The 25,994-nt window shown below is 46.3% G+C and overlaps 1 protein-coding gene across 1 annotated transcript in view; it reads right to left on the minus strand.

Annotated features, from left to right (window-relative positions):
• The window catches only part of PDGFRL (platelet derived growth factor receptor like), a 42,738-nt gene that overhangs the window by 8,992 nt on the left and 7,752 nt on the right, over window positions 1-25,994 (minus strand). The window contains exon 2 of the mRNA XM_036301903.1: window positions 24,369-24,669. Within this exon, the coding sequence (XP_036157796.1) occupies window positions 24,369-24,669 (301 nt within the window). The remainder of the gene's footprint in view (window positions 1-24,368; window positions 24,670-25,994) is intronic.

Below are 25,994 nucleotides of genomic sequence, written 5' to 3' on the forward strand. Positions count from 1 at the left end.
CGATGTTCCTCTCTCCCCCTCTCCCATGCACTCTCTCTAAAAAGCAATGGAAACAATAACCTCAAGTGAGGATTTTTAAAAAAAGATAGTTATGTCTTCTAAAGGGAGGCAATTCTCTTCCATCTCAGAGCTGGGGTTTCCTTAAGTAAAACCACAGGTCCTCTGCAACGCAGGCATGGAAACTCGGCCAGAAAGCCTGGGCCGTGTTCTGCTTTCAGCTTCTGTTTTTAATGACTTCATTGCAGCAGCAGCCGACATAAAGGAAATAACCCAGCGTTATCAGTGTGCACAATCTCTTTCATCAGCAAGGACAAGTCCCTGAATAAAGCTTGGAATCTTCAGGCTGCTGCATTATTGTATTAAAAATGAAAACTTTGCATAATTCTCTCAAGATTATGCTAAGTGAAATAAATCAGACAGAAAAGGACAAAAAAAACCACCTATGATTTCATTCATAGGTGGAATATAAAACAAAAAGTAAAATAAGGGGAAGGAGGGGTGGGAGGGAAGAGATCAATCAAAGAACTTCTACGCACATATGCATAACCCATGGACTCAGACAATAGCGGGTGAAGGCCTGGGGAGGGGATGGGAGTGGGGAGGAGGAGGGGTCAATGGGGATAAAAGGGGGACATCTGTAACACTTTAAACAATAAAAATAATTTAAAAATAAAATAAAAAGTAAAATAAGAACTCACAAAATAAAAACAAACTCATAGATACAGACAACAGAATGGTGGTGACCAGAGGAGGGAGAGGGAAGGGGAAGGGCCAAGTGAGTAAAGGGGGTCAGATATAGGGGAACAGAAGGAAACTAGACTTTGGGCGTTGAGCACACAAATATCAAATTATAATCTCGTACACCTGAAAATTATATAATGTTATTAACCAATATTACTCTGATAAACTTAATAATAAAAAATAAAAATAAGTAAAACCACACACAAAACAAAAAATGTATTCCAGTCAAGATGGAAGAGTAGGTAAATGCTATGTACCCTTCCTCCCACAACCACATCAAAATTACAACTAAATGATGGAACAACCATCACTGAGACCCACCTGAAGACCAGCTGAGCAGAAGTCCTATAACTAAGGATGGAAAGAAAAAGGCACGATGAGGCCACTTCTGGGTATTTATCCAAAGAAATACAGAACACCACTTCGGAAAGATACGTGCACCCCTATGTTCGCTGCAGTTTTATCTACAGTAGCCAAGCTGTGGAAACAACCTAAGTGTCCATCGATAGATGAGGGGATAAAGAAAAAGTGGTACATATATACAATGGAATGTTACTGGGCCATAAAAAAGAATAAAATGTTGCCATGTGCAACAACATGGATGAGTCTAGAGCAGTGGTTCTCAAACCTTCCTAATGCCACGACCCTTTAATACAGTTCCTCATGTTGTGGTGACCCCCAGCCATAAAATTATTTTCATTGCTACTTCGTAACTGTAATTTTGCTACTGTTATGAATTGTAATGTAAATATCTGATATGCAGAATGCATTTTCATTGTTACAAATTGAACATAATTAAAGCATAGAGATTAATCACAAAAACAATATGTAATTATATATGTGTTTTCCGATGGTCTTAGGGGACCCCTGTGAAAGGGTCATTCGACCCCTAAAGGGGTCGCGACCCACAGGTTGAGAACCGCTGGTCTAGAGGGTATTATACTAAGTGAAATAAATAAGACAGAGAAAGACACATAACATATGATTTCACTTACATGGGAAATCTGCAAAATAAATAAACAAATAGGCTAAGAAGTAATTACCAGTTACAAAAATAGTCACAGGGATGTGAAGTACAGCTTAGGAAATATAGTCAATAATATCCTATCTAATAAAAGACAAAAAGGGTAATTAACCATACTTCCGCTATGCTTCCCATTGGCTAATCAGGGCAATATGCAAATTAACTGCCAACAAAGATGGCGGCCGGCAGCCACGCAGCTGAAGCGAGCAGGAGGCTTGCTTGCTCCAGTGATGGAGAAAGCCAAGGTTCCCGGCCTGCCGCGGCCCGGCTCTGAGCCCGAAAGCAACAATGTTTCAATTATAGAAGCTAAACAAACCCCAGATACCTGCTTTCAGCCGGCTGCGGCCTCAGAGCTGGGAGCGCCAGTGACGGCAACAATGTTTCAATTACAGAAGGTAAATAAATCCCAGAATAAAAATTAAGACAGAAAGGAGAGGCTGGGAGCTTCAGTCACTGGCCAGCCTGAAAACGGCCCTCGGCCCCTCACCCAGACTGGCCAGGCACCCCAGTGGGGACCCTCACCCTGAAGGGGGTGTGACCAGCTGCAAACAGCCATCAGCCCCTCACTCAGGCTGGCCAGGCACCCAAGTGGGACCCCCAACCTGATCCGGGACACCCTTCAAGGCAAACCAGCCGGCCCCCACCCGTGCACCAGGCCTCTATCCTATATAGTAAAAGGGTAATATGCAAACTGACCCTAACAGCAGCAAGACTGGGAATGACTGGTCACTATGACACACACTGACCACCAGGGGGCAGATGCTCAATGCAGGAGCTGCCCTCTGGTGATCAGTGAGCTCTCACATGGAGGACCTCTGCTCAGCCACAAGCCAGGCTGATGGCTAACAGTACAGTGGTGGTGGTGGTAGCCTCTCCTGCCTCCTCAGCAGCGCTAAGGATGTCTGACTGCAGCTTAGGTCTGCTCCCCGCTGGCAAGTGGACATCCCCGAGGGCTGCCAGGCTGCCAGAGGGATGTCTGATTGCCATCTTAGGCCCAATCCCCCGGGGAGCAGGCCCAAGCCAGCAGGTGGTCAACCCCCAAGGGGTCCCAGACTGCAAGAGGGCACAGGCTGGGCTGAGGGACTCCCCCCTCACCCCAAGTGCACAAATTTTTGTGCACCAGGCCTCTAGTAATAATATAATATGCATGGTTTCAGATGAGTACTAGACTTATTGGGGGAATCATTTCGTAAGTGATATAAATGCCTACTCACTATATTGTACAGCTGAAACTACTATAATATTGTGTGTCAATGGCAATTGAAAAATTTAAAAACAATTTTAAAAGAAAAGGGACATTAGGTAATAAGAGAAAGCCGAATAAACTATGAACTTTACTTAATATTGTTTCGATATTGTTCATTAATAGTGTTATATGTGCCATACTAATATAAGATGTTACTAATAGGGGAACTGGGCATAGGGTATTCAGGAATTCTCTATACTACCTCTGCAGAGTAATCCTGTAAATCAAAAATAGTTCAAAAATAAAATATTTATTATAAGAAAATGAAAAAACCCACCCACTTTTCTTTAGGACAAAATGCATTAGTTGCTCAGATGCCTAGCCCCAGCTGTGCAGCCCACCTCTGGTAAAAGTATTCAGAGCCGCTGAAACCGGTTTGACTTAGTGGATGGAACGTCGGCCTGCGGACTGAAAGGTCCCGGGTTCGATTCCGGTCAAGGGCATGTACCTGGGTTGCATGCACATCCCCAGTAGGAGATGTGCAGGAGGCGGCTGATCGATGTTTCTCTCTCATCGACGTTTCTAACTCTCTATCTCTCTCCCTTTCTCTCTGTAAAAAAATCAATAAAATACATTTTAAAAAAAAAGTATTCAGAGCCTTTGGGAATTCGCACCTCTCCTTTGCCTCACCCTATTATTTCTACTTTTATCTCCTCATGTTTTACCTCTTGTATTTTTATCTTGTCCCTGTGAACATATTTGCAAACCCCTCCAGTTCCATTTTGAAATGAGGAGAGTCATAAATAAATATGTATTACTACGAAACACCAGTATTAGCCAGTTGTCAATGTGATGCATTGTGTCAGGAGCCCAGATGTGTCATTCTGGGACAGATGTTCCCCTGGGGCTGAGCCTGTGCAGATGCCAAAAGAATTGGTTTTAATCTGAGGATGTATCTCAAATATCCAAAAGTTTCACCCCCAGGAGTGCCACATCCCTTTCGGATGCAGTCGAGATTCTCCGGTTGTGTGTAGCAGCCACATCAGTATAGTCACCCTTTAAATTTAGCTCACGGCAAAATGTCTGGCCAGCTGGCCTTAAACACAGCCGGTCTGGCTCACCGCTGAAGAGCTGTGCCCACCAGCTTTGCCAAGAGGTGCCTCTGCACTCCCACTCGGTCGACTGCCTCCTTTCAACTGGACGGAAATCTCTCCTTCAGGAAGCTTCTAATTAGAATCGACTCCCAGAGACCTCCCCACTTTTTCCTAGTGATATAACTGGTCCCTTGTTCTCTCCCCCTCAGGCATCCCTGGCTTCCTGTTATTTACAAAGGATGGTGACAACCTTGAGGGCAGGGACTGTGCCATACTTGGTTTATATTTCCTAAGCAATAAATCTGTGCAGAGTACACAGTAAGGATTCCCTAGAAACGAGTGGACTGGAATTGAATCGAACCGAGGCTTGGAACTGGAAAGAACCTGGAAAAGCAGACATCCAGCTCCCAGTATTGCTGGAGAGGAAACTGAGTCTGAGCGGAAGTGACTTCCCTGAGACCCACAGCTGGTGAGCACGGAGTCGATGGCTTTAGTCAATTAAGCCTGTAATAAATACTCACTCGTTAGATAAGAAAATGCACATAAAGCACTGCATGCCATGCCTGGCTCACGGTATTACCCTAATTATAGCCTCATTACCTATAACTGCAGATTAGTAGCGGCTATTATGCATACTACTACAACAATGACACACACACACAACATTGGGCATAGTTAGCACTACAAAAACCAGTGGACCTCAAGGATATTACAATCCAGTTAGCAATTATAACTAATATACATGAAAAAAATCAGAGAATAAGCAAGAACAACAGGAATTCTGAAAAGGGATTCACCACTGTGGGCTGAAGAAGTTGAGGCCAGCTCTGGGAGGAGGTAAGACAAGCTGGACTTTTAACAGCGGGGGTGAGAGGCAGTGGACAGCAAGGAGGCTGAGAAGCAGTGAGCTCACTTGCTCAGGAAAACTCCAGCCCCATGAGGAGTGGGAGGGACCTCTGTTCATTGCCATAGCCCCAGTGCATGGTGGGTAGAAGGCGCTCAATGACTGGGGGAGTCAATCCACTAACTGTGGAAGGAGACAGAGGGAGGGGGTTGGGAGTCACGGGACATAAGGTTGAGAACAGCCAGAAGGGCGCACGATTCACTCACCAGGCAGGAAGGGCCACGTTCGTTTGGGAGATGGGCGGTGATGGGCCCACCTTAGCCAGGTCACCAGTGAAGAGAACAGGAGTTGGGAGGCAGGAGGAAGAGGAGAGGCTGAGAGGTCTGTTACCATGATACTCAGCAAATGCTGGGGCCCGGCTGGGTGCTGGCAGTGGTAGTGAAGCAAATGTAAGAAATGTTTTCTTCGGGAAAATTTTTGACAGACATAGTAAAAAAGGTGGAAGAAAGAGAGATATCAATAATGACCACTTACTTTATATTTCTATTGAAAAGAATGTTGTGTTTTATAAAACATATGTTTTTATTGATTTTAGAGAGAGAGGAAGGGAGAGAGATAGAGAGAGAAACATCGATGAGAGAGAAACATTGATTAGCTGCCTCCTGCACGCCCTCCCACCGGGGATCGAGCCTGCATGTGCCCTGACTGAGAATTGAACCAGTGACCTCTTGGTTCATGGGTCGATGCTCAACCACTGAACCACACTGGCTGGAAAGAATGGGGTTTTAACTGCCTGAAATGCGATAGTTGAGAAGAGAAAGGAGATTGGGGGTAGGCAAAATAATAGTGGGGATTTGGGATTTGGGATCAAATGTGGGTCATTTAAGTGCGGATGTCTATAGGCAGATGGAAATTCAGGCCTGGCACAGAGGAGAAAAACAGCACTGGATTTATATTCGGCACATCATTTATAACAGAAGTAAAAGTGGAAACTAAAGGAATGAACGAAGTCAACAAGAAAAAGCAGCAAGACAAGATGGGAATAGGTTGAGGACAAAATCTGGAGCCAAATTAGTGGGCCAGAAGAAAAAGAAGGGGTAGATAGAGGAGAGAGAAAAGACCAGGAAAGAAAGAAGAACTGGATAAGGGAACCATCAGGGAGAAACATTCATGCAATTAATGCTCAAAAGCATCAGGTGTCTAAAGAGGGATTGGTGACACACATACACACTTACACACACACACACACACACACACACACACGCACACACACACACACACGCACACACACACACGCACACACACACACACACGCACACACGCACACACACTTATACTTCCTTTAGCAGAATGAAAGTATTTGGCAACCACCAAATGAGCAATTGCAGTTGTGAGGACGGAGCTAGAGTTCAGCAGATAAAAAAATGGAACGGTGGCGAGAAAGAGAAGGTGGGGGTCTTCCCAAGTAGGCCAGAATGTCTTGGCCACATTCCCTGCAGAGTTCAAAAGCAGGGTACGAAATCAGCAAGTAATCAATACATTTATTTGGCACTTTGGCCAGCATTTGCTAGCACTGTAGTGATAAAAAGTATAGGATGCCATTCCTACGGGAAAGGAACTGGGCGCATGAGAATTTAGCATCGGGAATAAGCCTACCGCCACCATGAAGTCTGCATGCTGTATCTTTAGCAGGATTGGGGGTGGAAGGAAGGAAATGCACTGGAAAACATTTCTGGATTTTTCCCACCCCCTCTCAGAGGCAAACAATATAAAACAGGAAACAAATTATTTAGCAGGATTACAGTCTAAATGCCTGGATTTAAGTGTTCATTTCTACTAATGGCCTCACACAGTGCCGGGGGCAGGCTGCCCACGGGGTTGGACTATGACCTCCAGCTGCCGAGGGAAGAGTTTGCACCATGAAGTGGAGACAAGGATTCAGAGAGCCCTGCCGAGCGCTGTGCAGAGATCCTCCACCCAAAGACCCTTCCCTTCTCTTGTAACCACGCAACACACCTCAGGGATGGAAGACGTGGAGGATGTGGAGTTGAGGGGAGCAAAAGGAGGTGCTGCAACAAAGTGGCCCCAAAAAAGTATAATTAGGAAAAGCAGAATTTGCATTCATTGGATGTGGCTCTGAACATGCCAGCGCATCAGCTCACCTGAGGCCTTTTCCTCCCCCGCTAGCACTTTCCGACCTGGCCCACAGCGAGCCCAGTGATGCACGAGTCCAGGTCTCCAAGAGCGTTTGTTCAAACTTAGGGCCATGTGTGCGTGTGCGGCTCTTCCAATGGGCTCCCCTGGCCTTTACAGAGTCCGAGGCCTGAAGCTTCCTGCACGCTGCCCAGCACACTCTCTTCTGAAGGGGACCTGTCTCATGGGATAGACAGAGGCTGGGCTGACAGCTCCCAAAGTGAGGGACCACTGGGCATGTCTCCTGGACAGTGACTAGGTGAGGAGGGTGGGGTCCATGCTCCTGTCCTCCTACAAGCCACGGGCAGGAGGTGAGCCCTGGATGACAAGATATTCAGTCATTGGTCCCCAAAATGCTTAACGTGCAAATGAAATGGCAGGTTCTGGAACAGAGAGGGAGGGACACAGTGATGTCTAAAGAGCTTCCTGCTCGCAAGTTCCCCTACACAAGTGCCATGGGAATCCCAAGCAAGGTAACCAGGGGAAGCTGAGAGCCCTGGGAGAAGGGAAGTAGCAACTTGCACACAATATGGGGCACGCATTCCAAGGGAAGGTCCCCCGAAAGGAGACAAAAGGCAGGTTCCATGAGCAGCAAAGGGAGTTTAGAACACGGGTGGGCAGAGCCCTGTGGTGAGAGGCAGTGGTCACGTGAGGCATAAGATCATGGACTTTTGGAGCCACACTGATAGGATTCAGATCCCATCACCAGCACCACCATGACCATCAGACTCCTTAGCTAGAGCTCACCCCTCCCACAGGCTGGCCACACCCCCTCTTCTGCTTGCAGTAACAACAGCAATATCGGCTAACCCTCACAGAATGCTGGGCCCTGCACTAAGCTCTTCAGATCAGTTCAAGACTTAGAGCTGTGCGTGGTCAGAGTAAAGGCTCAATACATTTCAGATAGCGTTATTCTGAGGGTCCTCTTTCGTTCTCAAAATGACCTTAGGACGGAGGTACAGTTCCCCCTTTTGCCAAGAGAGACACTGAAACTTAGAGAAGTGCCTTGTCCAAAGTCTCCCAACTGTAAGAACTATGTGAACTTCTAGCATCACATAGACACAGGTTACGAATATGAATGGAAAGGGCATTGAAATGAAACGGGCTGAAGGAATTGTGACTGAGAGAGGGGGCCCCTAACTAGCTTGCAAATCCTGTTAAATATGATCACACACACAAAACAATAACATGGAAGATCTGATTATGTTAGCGCAGTAGGATTCACAATACCTCGTTTTCTATTTAAATGGACAATTAACCAAAAGAAATAAGGCCAATAAACATTTAGTAAGTAATGGAAGGCAACAGGGCATGAAAACAACCAGTTAATAAGCATTTACTGTATAACTGAAAATACCCCAGGAATGCATTATTTTTTCTTAATCCGAGGAGATGACGATGAAGAAACCACTGATAATAACTAAAACCTCCGTAGTGCTTAGCACGTGCTCACACAATAGCTCTGTGAGGTAGGTACTGTTGTTATCCCCACGTTACAGGTGAGCAAACTGAGGTGAGGCAACTTTCCCCAAGTGTTGGAGCCACAGGAGAAGCTGAAGGTCTGTATGAGTAACTCCGTCATTCCAGACATCCCGCCACGGAGACTCATGCCTCCAGGGGCATGACACAGAGATAAAGAGTAAAGTGAAAGATGTAATCAAATATCTTCCTTATTCAGCAGTCATGTCACATTTATACATTATTTAGCTTCTACCGCATGCAAGGAACTGCGCCAAGCATCAAAGGAGACTCATGCATATCTGCTTCCCCATGTTTCAAATGTTTGTGTAGGGCCTGTGTTTACTCTGAGCCTCCTTTAAGAATGTGTCACAAATATTTGCTCCATGACATGCTGGGAATGAAGCCATGTCCATAGAGCACCCATCCTGGGAAACAGACAGTTGGGTAAAGCGTAGCAAAGCTCCAGAGTTTATGATTTTAAAAAAAAGATGAAAAGAAAAATGTGTAAGAAACAACTATGCAAAATGAGAAACTTCAAAGTGAATACAGTTTTAATATCAGAAATTAAGCCTCTCTCTCTCTCTCTCTCTCTCTCTCTCTCTCTCTCTCTCTCTCTCTCTCTCTCTCTCTCTCTCTCTCTCTCTCCATGTTAGAGGACTATCCAAGGACTTGCTCAAACCCTTACAATATAACCACAGCATTTCTATTCCAACAACCAGTTATGTTAATGTCTGTGAAATGGGACTCAGGTCTGTTCTACTGGAGTGACTTACAGCAGATTCTTCTGTGTTATTTAAAAAGAAGTCATAATGGGCATGCTTCACTCTTTCACAGGGTAATGGCCCTCCAGCTCCTGTCCCTGACACTGACCCCAGACTCCAACCACTGGGAGGTTCTCCTTCTCTCCTCACTCCACCCCGTCCACCCTGCTGATGTCATCCTTTCTTGCTGCCTCTCTTGCCAACCCATCTGGCTTCTGTACAAAGGAAAAGGGACTCCTCCTCCTCCAGAGATTTCCCAGATTCTGAGAAACTGAGGCGTGGCTACCCCTTTGACACCATAAGCCAAGCCAGGCCTGATAAACCAGAGATGAACCCAATAGAAAATCCCACTGGGGTTCCTAGAATAAAGGCCTTAAGACATGCCTGCCTGTGGCTGCCGGGAGCCGGTCCATCCTTGCTGTTTCAAAGGACCTGGCATATATGGCATACTGTTCTTAATATGTTTGCACACCTTCTTGGCACTATGTGTTTTAACCAAGGTCTCCTCTCTGAGAAAGGTTGTTTCCCCAGGTAGGGATTTTCCCCTGAAGTTAGGGAGGGAATAAAACCCCTCAACTAAGTGCCAGGCGGGTAATTAATCACTTTAACTATGAACAACCATGCTTAAGCTACATAATCTTTACTCCCTGGAATGGAGATAAGAAACGCCCTAACCTTTGTAATAGAGAGTGATAGGATTGAATCAACTGGTATAAATACAGATGTAACAAGACAGCAAGAGACAGAACTTAGAAGACAGAACTTAGAAGACAGAACCTACACAGAACCTAGACACAGAACCTACACAGAACCTAGAGACAGAAGAACTTCGCTGGAGAGAGCATGGCAAAAGATCCTGGACTGAACCTGACTACAGAAATTGGCAAGAGAACCTGACTAGAACCTGGTGACTGAACTTGGTTGGAGAACCTAGCCAGAACCTGGCTGAAGAACCTGGCTACAGAATCTGGTGACCGGACCTGGCTGGGGAACCTGGGGAACCTGGCTGGAGAACCTAGCCAGAACCTCTCTGGAGATCCAGACCAGAACTTGGCTGGAGATCCTGGCTAGGCTGCTGATCAACTGAACGCTGTCTCCGTGTCATTCCTTCTTCGCCAACTCCGTCTATGCCTTTGGGAACTCCTGGACCTGCTGGGGTTGGACCCCGGCATGTGGCCCAACAATTTTTCCCTCTGTGGGAATTAATCATTGCTATCTAGATGTTTACTTGCAGCAATGACTGTGACAGTAAAAAAAAAAATTAGTTACATGTACTATGGGATTACAGTTATAACACAGAATAATGTTCATGATACACTACGTAAAAATTAATCATGAAGGAGTCTGTACATTGTACTTTAAGAAATCTGAAGGTGAGTTTTATATTGTGTTGTCCTTTTTTGCATGTGGATTCCAAAGGCAGGACAAGCAGGAATTCCTTGGAATGTCTAAAAAAGCCAGTATAGCCCGGCCAGCATGGCTCAGTGGTTGAGCGTCGACCTATGAACCAGGAGGTCACTGTTCAATTTCTGGTCAGGGCATTTGCCTGGGTTGCGGGCTCAATCTCCAGTGTGGGACATGCAGGAGGCAGCTGATCAATGATTCTCTCTCATCACTGATGTTTCTATCTCTCTCTCCCTCTCCCTTCCTCTAGGAAATCAATAATATATATACTGGCATATATATATATATATATATATATATATATATATATATATATATGAATATATAGATATACATTATTTTGCTCTGATTAATAAAAAGACTGCCAGTGGGAATGTAAGACACAATCAGAAATACAACGTGACTGTTCCCACACCTGCTGTGCTTCCCATGCACAGGTGGCCACCAGGCTATGCCGCCCGCTCCCAGGCGCGTCACCTTCCTCCCAGGCTCCTGAATCCCGGGCAGCCTCCCCTCTCACCTGGTTCCCCCTCTGGATCTCCCTGTTTCTTCGATGGAGTCATAGCTCCACCTTTCTCCCAGGCTCAATCTTGACATCAACATTGACTCTCCATCTCTGTCCCAGTCCTTACACGTTATCAGCCAACAATCTGATCCTTCTCGGAAAAACATCTCCTCTATCCCCTTCACATGCCCTAGAAAAGGTCGCAGATACTTCACCCAAAGCCATTTTGCTATCGCCTCCGGCTTTACAATGTGAGTAGCTCCCAGTGCACACAGAATTGAACGCATCCTTCTCTGCCTAGAGTGCAAGGCTCCCAACTCCTGCGCAGTAGACTTCTCTTCATCCAACCAAAGTCGGCTCGTTTCCACCCCAGCCCTCCAGCCCCCTGTTTCCCTCTCAAAGGCTCTCTTCTTTTTCCATCTGGCCTCTACCTGGTTGTTCTTCAGAGTTCTGTCCTTAGGGAGAGCTTTTCTGTCCAGTGGCATTTGGAAAACAGGGGTTAAGAGCCTTCATTCAAGAGTCTGATTTCCTTGATTCAAATCCTGTCTCTACACTACTGGTTTGGTGACCATTATTAACACATTATTTAATCTTATCATGCTCAGTTTCCTCATCTGAGACAGGAAGACAATAATAGTCCCTACCTTCCAGGGTTGTTATGAGAATAAAATCTATATATATATATAAAAGCCTAAGTGACCATTACCACGGAACGACCAGAAAAACCGGAACGACTGGTCGCTATGACGTGCACTGACCCCTAGGGGGCAGACGCTCACGCAGGAACTGCCCCCTGGTGGTCAGTGCACTCCTACAGCCAACCTCCCACAGCCAGCCAACCTCCCGTGGTCCCCCCCCCTTCCCTTCCCGCATCCAGTGGGCCCCATCCAGTGGCCGGCAGGCCCCCAGGGAGTGGGCGAGATGGCCCCAATAGGCCCTGATCGCCGGACTGGCCTAGGGACCCCACCTGTGCATGAATTTCGTGCACCAGGCCTCTAGTTAGTTAATAACTGCATAAGATCCTAGAAGGACGCTGGCACAGAAAAAGCACTGAAATGTTAGGTGCTATTGGGGTATGAGATCTAAGCTTCTCACACCCAGCACTTAATATCTTTATTACAAATCTTAAGAGATCTATCACCTATCTATCTATCTGCTGTTTTGTGTGACCTTTTCAACTCCCTGTTATATATGTCTCTGGTAAAATTATTCCTTTCCAAGAAGGAACCATGTCTTATGCTTGCCTGCATTACCCATAGCCTTCTGCATGGCATAATGCTATGCAGACAGAAGTTATAGGTGACTGTGAGCAGAACGAAACAGAATTCAGTGGGTGAAACTGAGCTGAAAAATTTGTCCAAGAGCTCTCACTCCTTGGCCCCCGTGTCATCTAAGCGAATGAACTACAAATGCCAGTAATCATTTTGGAACTAGAAGGTACTTTAGAGACCACCTGGTTGGATCCCTCCTATTACAGAGATCAAGTGGCTCCCCCAGGGTCACAGAGCCAGTTCACGGGTGATGCTAAGATACAGCTTAGTGGATGTAGAGAAACACACAGAAATAAGGAAATCATTGTTGTCAATGTAATTTTTAAAAAGTCATCTCTCATACTTGGCAACCATATGATTCTGATGTATGGGGGTTCTTTATATTAAACACTCCCATTACATTTCTGGCAATTCTAATCTTACTAGGTAGAATAAGCCCATTAACACAGCTCACAAGAAATACAGACACCCACCTTCCCCTCCCCCGGTGTTCACAGCTACACTGGGGAAGAACAGGCCTTGGCAGAGGAGTGACAGAGGACAATGGAGCAAGCCACCACCACCCTCTTAGGGAAACAAGCGGTGGGTTACCAATGGGCTGGCACATGGCCAGTGAGTGCATTGTGGCCAAGTTACAACAGTGAATGCAGGGGCCGTGGGCGGGGCCCCACTCGCACCTGGCACCATGCATTCGCAACGGAGAGCGATCCCCCGAACCTCCCATCTTGCCAACAGTCTCAAGGTGCCCACAAATACGAATGCTACTTGGATGGTCGGCCTTCTGAACAAACATCAGACACCTGAAGAAAGAGACTGCTTTCTTGAGACTGGAGAGGGCTTGAAAATTAGGTTCAAGTCTAGGCTACTTTTACGAAAAGCTGTACAAACTGGAGAACACCCCTGAGCCCTGAGGGTCTAACCCAATCATCTGTAAAATGCAGGGCCCGGGCCAGATCAGTGGGTCCCCACGCGGACTGCGTCTGGCAATCTCTTGGGGAACGATTATGCCGTCTCCTTGGCTCTCCTTTCCATATCTCATCATCTGATCTTCAGGGCCCGTCTCCTACGATTAGATAATCAATCACTCAATGAACCAGCCGTCTCTCCAGCCCATGCTGACAGCAGCCTTCTCTCTTCCCGTTGCCCCCCCCCCCCCCCCCCCCCGCACTCGCACTTGACCACAGCTGTCCATTGTTGCTCTGTAATTGTATCTGGCGTATGTGACATTTGTTCCAAAGCCATTGGTAGGCAGGACCATGTCTGGTTTTTTCACAGTTACCTTTCTGACCCAATAGACTGTCTTTCTACATAAATTAGACTAACAGCCACTCTAGCTGGCATGCACTCTGCTGAACCCCTTTTATCTATTCATCTCTGAGTGCCTATTAATTTCAAGTTGTGACACACTTGCCATGGTCACCCCTCCTGCTCTTATATGGACAGCTTCTGTTCCCTGCCTCGTCCCCCGGGATGCCCACCTGCTGATGCCATAGCTCATGCCGTTCCATGAGCCACCTATGAAATACATGCACGTTCCCTTTTGTTGATTTTGGTTGGTACACAAGGTCCCATGCCCTGCCTTGTCCCAAGTTCATAAAGAAGAGCAAGGTTGTTAGAGAAGTGGAAGCACTGACCTCCCCTCCCAGGCAAGTGAGGTACCAGGCTGAACCTGGGGGCTGAGAAGTAGGATGGGGTTGGGAGGAGTGCTTGAGGCAATAGGACAAAGTCAAGATCAAGACCAAAAGGCAATCTGAACAAAACATCTGAAAAGTGAAGCGCAGGTGACAAAGCAGAGTGAACAGTGTTGACGGGGGGCAGGGAGAATGGCAGGTGACACCTGGAGTCCTGGGCAGATTCCCGAGGGCAGTGACGTCTCACTCACCCACATGCAGCCACCCCATGGGCTGCATGTTGCTATTCAGGCAGCTGAACCCAGATTGGAGGCAAAGCTCTGGCATCTCAGTGTTGCTGTTTTTTATAATGTGCCATTTTATGCGTGACATACTAATAGACATAACATTTTCCATTTTATAGCTTATTCTTTATTCCTGTGTGTGTTTTTTTACTTCCTCCCCTGACATAACTTTCAAAATTGTTTTATTTGCATTTTGCATATTTAAGTCCTTGGCAAAAAGAATGATCATGCCACAATAACACCCATTTTCATATTTGCACATTAAATCCCAGACCTCACCCACATATATACTTTGTGTGTGGTGGTTGGCGTGTACAACAGAATGATTCTGCCTCAGACATAAGAAAGAATAAGACCTTGACATGTGTGACAACAGCAATGGACTTTGAAGGCATGATGCTAAGTGCAATAAATCAGAGAGAGAGAGAGAGATAAATACTATATGGTCTCACTTATATGTGGAATCTAAAAGAGAAAAACAAAAACACCAAGGTTATAAAAACAGGGAACAGTTTGGTGGTGCCAGAGGGAGGGGTGTTGGGTGTGCACAACAGGTGAAGGGAGTGAAAAGATACAACCGTTTGGTTATAAAATAAATAAGTTCTGGGAATGTAATGTATGGTGTGGTGACGATAGTACTGTAGTGCATATTTGAAAGTTGCTAAGAGAGTAGGTCTTAAAATTTCTCATCATGAGAAAAAAAATTGTAGCTATGTGAGGTGACAGGTGTTAAATAAATTTATTGTGGTTGTCATTTTGCAATATATACAAATATTGAATCATTACCTAATGTGTACCTGAAATTAACATAATGGCATATGTCAATTATACCTCAATTAAAAAATAAAAAAATTCCTAAAGAACTGGCTGTTTTCTTGTGAGTGGCCTCCCTTGGGCGCAGTATTGTGAATAAAAATAGCGCATCTTTGTTGACATGGCTTACCACGTGTGCCAGCGCTTTCCTTGCATGACCTCATCTGTCCTGACAGCAGCACAACGGGGCTGGGTGCATTACTGCCTCCCCCACCCAGCCCTGAGCGGAACTGAGCCAAGTTAAAATTAAAAGCTTTTGGAGCTACTTTAGATCACACAAATTATTACAAATACAGGGCACCCTTTTGTTTTTAACTAACCCTCACCCTACCCTGAACACTGCCAGGAGGTCTGGCACATGGGAGAGGGCTCGCATCCTGCCGCCCCCACGTGGCCATCTCCGGAACTGCGGGCGGACCTGATGCTGGTGCCACAGCGTCTGGGCACAGAGAGCTCTCCCTTCGGGGCAGGATAAGTTACTTATTTTTAATTCCACTGTTTTCTGGGGTAGAAATCCACCTGAAGGTAAGTATCAGTTTGGTGGCTGCTTTGGATTTCCCAACGCAAATTGGACTCCAACGGCACCTCCAGGGAAGGAGGAAGACAAAGGGAGAGGGCTTTCATGGAAACTCACTGTCTTCGTTTGTTCTGCTCAGAAAATAAAGTAAAATGAGCTCTGACAGGAGGTGAGCTTGAATTAAAGTCACCTGTACAACAGTGTGAACATATTGCCACCGAACTGTACACTTAAAAATGGTTAAAATGGCTAATTACATATGTATACATATATACTATATATACGTGTGTGCGTATATATATGTATATATGTGTCTGTGTGTGTATACACACACACACACACACACACACACGTATATATTTGAGCAAAATAAAATAAATTGGAAAGAAAAAGACATCTTCCTTAGTATAATACCAGAGCATGATCGATAATATTTACCAAAGTCTGTATAGGTTCTTGCTCAACAGAGGGGGTCTGTTGATCAACACTTCTTAATAGCTTTCTCTTTTTCTTTTAACATGGTCCCAGACCACACTCCTCCGGGTGCTGGGGCGCAGGGTTGGACTGGCCTGGCGCCCGCTGTCTGCCTCCTCGCCCACCCGCCCTTTGTGTTGTCTGTGGGTGGAGAAAGCTGGTGCCAACGTGGCCAAGTGGAAACCCAGGCGCCCTCCCTCCTCTCCAGAAGCTGGTTATTGCTTTCAGGGGGACCAGCCATCAAAGACCTCCTGCCCCACCCACGCTGAACGCACAGTTCTTGACTGAAAAATGCTAACGTCCCCCAGACACCACAGGAACCTCCTGGAAGACAATGCCTGCACCCAGACTTGCTAGGTGCAGAGCTGGGGTTCTTGACTACCACATGTCACCCAGCTTGTTTTTACATCTGTGACGTTGCTCACTAACAACCTCATTTAAATCTCCAATGTCTCCCTCTTCGTACTCAACAGCGATTTACAGGTAAGCCATCGTCCAGGCCACTAATTCTAAGTCTCTTCTGATTTCCCTCCCAGACTCTGCATGGCGCCAAGAATCTTCTGCTGTATGTAAGCTCAGGATGTGTGCTATGATGAGACTGAAGAAACAAAATGTGTTGATCGCCCAGTAGAGGTTGATCAGATGGTCCAGTATATTCTTATATTATATTATATTCTTATATTAATGTTTTTTTATATTATCAACAAAATAAGAGCAACATTAAAAAAATTTTTATAAAGAAACTTGGGTCCAAGAATATGTCTACAGGCCCCAGCGTGCAGAAATCAGGGATGGAACACATGAAGAGAGGTGGGTACACCTGAGACAGAGAAGGGGTGCTGTCTCGCTCGTAAAGGCTGTGAGAAGTAATAGCCCTCACACTGTGGTATATATCCCTTTGTGCTTTCTATGTTTGTCTACACATAAAGGCTTCAAGTCAGTGACTCATAATTGACATTGGCTTCACTTTAAATTCCTCATCATGGTTGACAAGGCCTCCCATGGTTTGACTCTGGCTTATCTCCAACATCGTCTTACTTCGTCATCTCTTCCTCCTCCACAACCTTGAGCACCTCCCTCACACACCCTCAATGCTCCAGCTCTAGGCAGTTCCTCATGCAGTTCCCTCCTTCTGGAATTTTCTTACATTTCTTCTCCCATCCCTTTCTTTTTTAAAAAATATATTTTTAATGATTTCAGAGAGAGAGAGAGAGAGAGAGAGAGAGAGAGAAACATCAATGATCGGCTGCTTCCTGCACACTCCTACTGGGGATTGAGGCCACAACCAGGGCATGTGCCCTGACTGGGAATCGAACTGTGACCTCCCGGTTCATGGATTGACACTCAACCACTGAGCCATGCCAGCTGGGTTCCCATCCCCTTCTTTAGATGGTTAACGCTCTATCTTCAGACATTAGCTCAAGTTTTCTCCTCTCTGACCCTGTACTTTTGCTAGCAAGGCACTCACACAGCTATGTATCAACATTGCTTATTAAATAGTCTCTCTTCCCCCAAGAATAAAAGCTCTGTAGCTATGGAGGTCATGTCTGTCTTGCTCACTATCGTATCTCCAGCATCCACATAGCACAGGACTGTGACTGCTGTAGATGCTAAAATAAACACTTGTTGGAAAAGAAGAACAACATAAAATAAGGGAGGGCGGAAGATGGAAGCCAAATGGGAGAACAGAAAGGGGATGAGGCAGAGGAGTCAGTAAGCAGTCAATGAATGGCAACATACATACAATCAATACTAATAACTATTACCAGAAAAGTATCCTCACTCTTTTCTGATCTCAGAAGAGAATGGAGAACCCTACCCAGCTTTAGGCTCAGTGGACAGATCATCAGCCTGCGGACTGAAGGGTCCCAGGTTCGATTCTGGTCAAGGTTACATGCCTGGGTTGTGGGCTTGGTCCCCAGTAGGGGGCCTGCAGGAGGCAGCCAATCAATGATTCATTCTCATCACTGATGTTTCTCTCTCTCTCTCCCTCTCCCTTCCTCTCTGAAATCAATAAAAAAAAATATATTTTTTTAAAAGAAGAGAATAGAGATCTGTGTGATTGAGATATACTGAGTCTGGAATAAAAAAAAAAAATCTGTATCCATTTCTACTTTGGCCATTGAGGAACCAACTAAGCCAGTCAAAGGGCCAGTGCTCTGGGCAGACTAGCAGTACTCAGGGTACATAATCTGACACATGCCCACGCTGTTTTTAATTTGTTTGTTGGGAAGTTGAATTCTATGCTGCTTAAAATATAACTCTAAACTGTGACCACTGAGTGGGCTAAAAGGCTGAAAGAACCATAAACACAAGTGTACAATTATTTTACCCAATCTGCCCTCATTGGTAATGCTTTTTTACTGGCGAAAGGAAGACAGTTGAACACTGCCATCTAGTGGTCATCTAATGACACGGGTTTGCCAAGGCAAAAGAAAGCGTCACAGAATGAGGCTGGAGAACCAGAAGGCACGCATCACCTCTAGGGTGGGGATCACTGACAGCCTTCCCTAAGAGCTCCCCTTTCTCAACAGCCCACAGTAATATTTTAACACCTAGTGTCCAAACACATCTGAAATCAATGTGAAACTTCAGCCACTTTCAACCCGCCACCCTGGAAAAGAATTATATTTCTGTTTGAAGCCTAACTGTAGAAATCAGATTTGTTAGTCTCGTACCCAAGGAACAACAACAACAACAACAAAAGTAGACAACACATCTATCTTGTGCTACCTTCTAGCTGCTACCTTCATTCAGCCAAGCGTGTTCTCTGGTCTACACTCTGCCACTAGCCACACTCGGAGCACCTGAGCAGGAGGGCACGGTTTAGGACTCATGCTGCCCCTCACCAGTCTGTCTCTCTGGACCAGCCGTCTATCCCCTATGATTCTCAGTGCCCCCATTTGTTAGAAAGAGGGGCGTAAGCCTGACAAGCACTAAGTCCCTTTCATCTCTAAAGTTCAGAGACACAGGACTCATGATCACAGGGCCCTGACTTAAGACCAACTCTAGGCTCAGGGGCCCAGCACCATGCTCTCCCTGAAACACCAGTGGAGAAGCTGCAGCGTGCTGGGTGCTGGGGAAGCGCCAATGCATAAACAGACACCTCTGCCAAGCTTCCGGCCTACAGAGGGACACCAGCATCAGCGAGGGAGGACATGGTAACGGCACCACCGGCGACCGGTGCGCAGTGAGGATGTGTAACGGGGGCCGGTGGAAGTGAGGTCCGAGAGCAAGGAGCTCTCACTAAGGCTGCGGCGGGCTGGGATCTGCAGGTGGAGAGCAGTAATCCCCATGTGTTGAAATGAAATGGGGCAGAAGGCAAAGGCAGGGGCCGGACTATGCATGGCCTTGTGGGCCATGCCAGGAGTTTGAACTTTATTCTAAGGGCAGCAGAACTGCTCCACTGAAGGGTCTGAGGCGGGAAAGTGACAGGACCAGATGCGCTCTGTGGAAGATCTGAGTGCTCCGTGGAGGACGGAGATCAGGTCAGGGCTTGGGTGCAGGGAGGCAGTCATGTGACTATTACTGTAAGTGAGAGACTCGGGTTTTTGCTACTGTGGTGGAAAGAAGTGGGGAGATTCAAGAAAGAGTTAAACAGTAGCACCATTAGGGCCTGGGGCAGGGGTGGGCAAACTTTTTGACTCGAGGGCCACAATGGAGGGCTGGGACAAAAGCATGGATGGAGTGTTTGTGTGAACTAATATAAATTCAAAGTAAACATCATTACATAAAAGGGTACGGTCTTTTTGTTTGTTTGTTTTATTCATTTCAAACTGGCCGTAGTTTGCCTACGGCTGGCCTGGGGGCTGATTGGAAGTAAAGGGAAGTGTCCAAGATGATTCCAAGGTGAATCCCAGGCCGCTGGTCAAGGACAACTGGGTGGAATTAGTGCCAGTCATCAGCTAAAGGCCACAGGAGGACCAGGTGTGCAGAAGACCCACAGCCCAGTGTTAGGTGGTTTCCTTTAGAGAACGGCTCCTGAAAGGTCCAGGCGGGTGAGCAGGCAGTTGGAGAGTTCAATCTAGAGCCTAGAAGAAACATGTAGTCTAACATACGGCAGAGGAAGGGCATCTGGCAGCAGGCAGTGAGGAGAGAAAAAGGCACAGAACCAACATTTAACAGCGGGAACAGCAGAGGATGTGAAGCCGGGGGAAGGATACAGAGAGGAGAGGCCGGCGAGGCAGAAAGAAAACCAGAAGAACACGGCGTTGTGCAAGCCAAGAGGAGAGGGCTCCCATCTGCGGATGGACCGACTGGAGCAGCCATAGGGAACTGAAAAGTGAACTCTGGATTTAGTGACCTTGACCTTGGTGATAAACGCATGTGGAGCAGGGGCAGGCGCCAGGTGCAGCAGTTGAAGAGTGGCTAGGAGAGGGAAATAAGGCGATGAAAGTAGAGAAAGACTCCTTCAAGGGGTCTGGCTGTGAAGGTAAGAAGAGAGAGAGAAAGGAGGCTGGAGGGTAGTGGGGACTGAGCTGGGGTTTCCTACTATGGAGAAGATTTATGGGGAGAATCCCCTTGAGAAGGGAAGGGAGATGAGCCAGAACAGCAAGGCAGTACCTGATGTCTTGAGGCTCCTGAGAAAGATTGTAAGGACAAGATCCAGAGCACAGATGATACTTTGTCCTGGGTCGAGTGGACAAACTCTTTCTCCACTAAAGCTGTGAGAGCAGGGAAGAAAGAGATGCAATAAGGAAGGTGAGGCAATTCTAGGGGCCCAATTTCTCAGTAAATTAGGTGATCGTTTAATTAGCTGAGAGTGAGAGCAATGGAGAGCAGAGATTGAAGAAGAGTAAAAAAGTGAGTTCCCTAGAAAGATGTCTTCTGCTTTGTCAGGCACAAGTGAGGTGACCAGGAACCAATAGCACCCGTCTGGCCAGCCACCTGGTTTCCTTAGCAGCGCTCTGTATCCATGTGCCACCAGAGGAAGCAGGTAAACAGGTTCGTTTGGGGCTGGACATTTCCAAATGGGAGGGAAGGAAAACGGGGCAAAGTCACTTGCCTAAGACGTGTTCAAGAGTTTAGGGTAGAAAGAGGGAGAGAAGTGAAGACAGGGGTCAGGATGGGTAAAGAGGGTCAACTGACGAATGAATGGCTCCAGGAGGCCAAGCAACAACAGACTCCGAGATAACAGGGCTGAATCCAGGTGACACAGCGCCCTGGATATAAATGCATTCGCACATTCCAGTAAACAGGGTCAGTAAGTGTAGTCATCTGTAAACGCTGAATGAATGAAGGCCTGTGTGACTAGGAACTGACTTCCGACAGGGTCAAAAACCCCTGAGGAAACCAGGAAACGCTTTCCTGAGTTCTGGTATGTGCCGGGCACTGTTCCAGGTGCTAGGAATCTGACCAGGAACCAAGTAGATGTGGTATTTGCCCTCATGGGGTGTACGCTCTCATTTTTTTCTTTTTATATACATTTTTTATTGATTTCAGAAAGGAAGGGAGAGGGAAAGATAGAAACATCAATGATGAGAGAGAATCACTGATCTGCTGCCTCCTGCATACCTCCTACTGGGGATCAAGCCTGCAACCCAGGCATGTGCCCTTGACCGGAATCGAACTCGAGACCCTTCAGTTCCCAGGCCGACGCTCTATCCACGGAGCCAAACTGGCTAGAGAGGGGCTGACACTTCCAGGGGGAAGATGGACACAGGTCCCAGATGACAAAGAATTGATCAATTAAGGGAAACTGGGAGAGAAGTGTACACACTTTCTTGGATCCTCTAGCTGTGCATAATGTGAGTGCTGGTCAGAATGAAATGTCCCAAAAGGTCTTTTGGATCCCTGTGCTTGAGAAATACAAGCGTTGCCTAGTAACCATTAGTCATAATTTACTGAACACTTACCAGGGGCCAGGCAGCACCTACCATAAGTACTATTATCTCCAGATGAGGAAACAGGGTTCCAAGGAAATTACTGATCAAAGACCACTCTGCTGGTTAGTGGTAAAAACAGGATGGCAATCTGGCTGTGCATCAGCCTGACCTCTCTGGTCCATAACACACTCCCTCTTCTGGTCAGAGGATCCCATTTGGACAAATATGGGAGCATGTGAACTTTGTTCCAGAAAGCTACCAAAATGGCTCAAAACCACTGAGGAGAGCCTCCAACCCCAAAGCTGTGAGAACGACGGAAAGAACTCATTCCACGGGAAAGGAAAACACCGAATGAATGCTTCTCTTCTACCCAAAGGCCCCGCGTTCCGGGAAAGATGTCAAGAGTCGATTTGTTGAATCTCTGGTGTCAAATAAATCGTGATTTTTTTTTTTTGGTTGTTGTTTGATAGAGAGTTATGACTAGGTGTTTTTCACATTTTCCACATTTTTTTTGTGGAGTCCTTGGGGGCCCACATCTGTCTTTACTTTCTTATAAAGCCCTAACTGTGCTTTGAATGAATGCTACTTAATGTTAAGTCGAAATTGGCTTCTTCAGCTACTGGATATTTCTTTTCCATTCAGATTCATGTTCACTTTACTTTGAGTCCTTAAGCTATTTTCAAACATATTTTGGCTAACATAACTTTGAAGCTACTCCTATTAAGTCTTTAAGGGCCAAGTCATCTAGGTTTAAGAACTTTGTGTAAGTCAAAGACTAAATGTTCGGAGTAATTTCAAATGACTCCATCTGTTTTTTTTTAAGTGTGTAAATCTTGACTTTGGTAAATTAAGACACTTAAAAAGTTTGTGGGAATAAATAGTTCCAGATTTGTTCTAAGGGGACGGACGAACAGGGACACACACACACACACACACACACACACTCACCATGTGTTTATTTCAAGTGTGGAGATCAAAATGGGAAAAACTATTTCATTCTTTCACCCTCCACTCCTCCAACCAAATATCCCTTAAGAAAAACCCTACACTAGTATGCACCATGAAGCCAGAAGAGTAACTTCAGAATAAAATGTAAAAGAGCTCTTAATGCCAGACGTTAGAGAGATATTACTTATACATATATTTTAATTTATATATTCTCCAAGGTGTATATGTATATGTGTGAGAAAGAGGGAGGAAAGATTGTCATTCCATCATTCAACAGATAAAGCTAAAGGCCAATCACTTAGCTAAGTCCCAGTGAGAAACACAGATTAGAAAACTAAAGAACAAGAAGGTATAAGGAGAAAGAGTTCTCAGAAGAGGATGCCAGGGAGGAGCCATGGGAATAAACGTAGGGAGGCCTGACACAGGCTGCCCAGAGAAAGTGACTCTGAGGCTGAAGTTGGCCGGTGAACAGGGGCTGAGAGTGGGCACAGCCAAGTTTTAAGGCCCCGAGCACTTGAAGCATTTGATGATGTCCCAGGAGCCCAGCCAGCGAAAGCAAAGGCACGAATCGAGAGGCGAGAGGTGACTGGTGAGAGACTGCGGAGAGCAGGCAGGGTCTCAGCAGTCATGTGAGGGTGTCGGACTCCATCCCCAGTGGAAACCCGCCCAGTGATGAGTAGGGGAGTGACAGGACCAGATGAGCACTTTTTAAACATCACTTTAGCTGCAGCAAGGAGTTGGGGGAGGACACACCAGGGCTTGGTGGGGAGGGATGGCACCCACTGGGACTGGGGCAGTGACACCAGAGATGGAAAGAGGACAGGTTTATGGCTCTGAGGAAGCTGAACTGGCTGAACGCGGTGGTTGACTGAATGTGGGGAGTGATGAGAGAGGACAAGGCAAGGATGCTCCCCCGGTTTCTGGCAGAGCAGCTGAGTGGATGGGGGTGTCCTTGCGGGAGATGCAGACCGGAGGTGGGGTTTGTGCAGACATATGACTCTGTGTTGAACATGCAGACAACTTGCTCTTAGAAATGTCCTGTTAGCTCATTTCCGTGTTCATTATGATTGAAAAAAAAGTAACATACAGCATCGGATCCATTATTTTTTTACAATATGCATTCTTAAATACCTCGATGCATCACAGTTCCAATTATTTGTCTTATGGCTTCCTATAAAATGTCATTGTTTTAACCACCATTCATAGGATTTGCAATAATTTTTTTGTAACTGGTCAAAGACATAAATTCAATGTCTTTTGCCCATTGAGCGTCCATTTTTATAAGCTGGTAGAGTGAAATGGCCAATGTCAGAAACAATACAATATTTACTGAGGGGACGAAACAAACCCTTGACCCAGTGTAAGTAAAATAAAAGATATCCGCATGCTCACCTGAGGCGGGAGTCCTTGAAGGCGTCCAGGTAGGCGGGGTAGCTCCACCCAATTTTATTCCCTTTACACCGGAGCTCCAGGGTCTGCCCCGCCGCCAGGCTCAGGGTAGCAGCGGGCTTCTGGAAGCGCCCTTTCTCCGTCATCTGCACCATGATAGACTGATTCTTTGGCGCTGAGTCATCGGCCGAGTCCCTGTCCTTTGTCTTAGGAATCTTGGGCTTCACCTTTTTGTTGGTGGGCTTGATTCTGTTCTCTCCTGGCTCCTTTGGACGCTTGTTCTTGGGAGGGTGTTGGCCGGTAACTAGTACAAATGTGAGGAGAGAACAATGGGCTGTAGGAGTAACACACCCAGAGTATTTAACACTAAGACAGATCACTTTCAGGTGCCTCCTACATGCCCCTTACTGGGGATTGAGCCCGCAACCCGGGCATTTGCCCGTGACCAGAATCGAACTGTGACCTCCTCGTTCAACCACTGAGCCACACCGGCCAGGCCAGATCACTTTTTAATACCCCACTCCTCATATATCAACATTGTTTTCAGCAATAATCACTATTTTCTTGGTTCATTCTTTAGTTTTTAAGACAATGAATGACCGAAAGGGAATGTACTAGTATTTCTCTAAGGGGTCACATGGAATGGCAGGACGGGAGCCACTCACAAGGCCTGGTACCTGCCTTTGTAATCGCAGGGCGTTCATTGTTCAGTTTGAATCTACTGTTTAAATGTTGTCTCCAGTGAGTGGAGACACAATCGGTACCACAAGCTCACTCAGAAGATTTTGGACCTTTAGGAATTTTACCCAAGACAAGCGGGGACAGTGCGTCTTCGTGTGCCAGGGGCTGACAATGTCCATACAGAACACAAGGCTTAGTAAGAAACGAGTACTGATCCCGTGCTCCCGAAATCCCAGCTGTCCCCCAGCTCGGCAGCCACGCGCCTGGTGCCCCTGGCAGGATGAGAAGGAGACTGTGCAGTCAGCTCATCTGCCTGCATGAGCTCAAAGACTCACAGAATCACAGGGTCCACACTTATGGGACCCTGAGAGGTCGCTGAGGTCAAGTTCTCAGGCTGTAGATTAAAAAGTGAAGGCGGCCCTGAGAAGTTACATAAATTGCTCAGCGCTGGTCCTGGCAGAAAGTGAGAGCAGAACTCAGGTCTTCTGAACCTCATTCCAAGTGCTCACTCACTCTACGTAGATAAACATCCTGTATTATTTTGACCAGATAACCACAGGAACCATGGCTGACTGAGGGAATCACAAGGCATTTGTTTAAAAGAAGTAGAATAAATCGGGAGAAAATCCTTTTTTCCTTTTAGATGGATGTATTTATCCAGTATGACCTTGGTGTACAAAAGGCTTGGAGTGCTCCAAAGTACAGAGACGTTGAAATTGGGATCAAGAGATGCAAAAAGACAGGTGTTATAAGTTCTTATGCCAGGGGCCCAGGCAGGTGACAAAACAAGGTGAGTCAGCCTGGCCAGCGTGGCTTAGTGGTTGAGGGTCGACCTATGAACCAGGAGGTCACAGTTCAATTCCCGGTTAGGGCACATGCACCACTTGTCTGACTTGTAAGTTATCAGATCCTGTGGCTATCCCACTCAGGAGCATTTGATGACCTAAT

The sequence above is a fragment of the Myotis myotis genome, unplaced genomic scaffold (genome assembly GCF_014108235.1).
Source record: "Myotis myotis isolate mMyoMyo1 unplaced genomic scaffold, mMyoMyo1.p scaffold_m19_p_3, whole genome shotgun sequence".
In the NCBI taxonomy this organism is placed as follows: Eukaryota; Metazoa; Chordata; class Mammalia; order Chiroptera; family Vespertilionidae; genus Myotis; species Myotis myotis.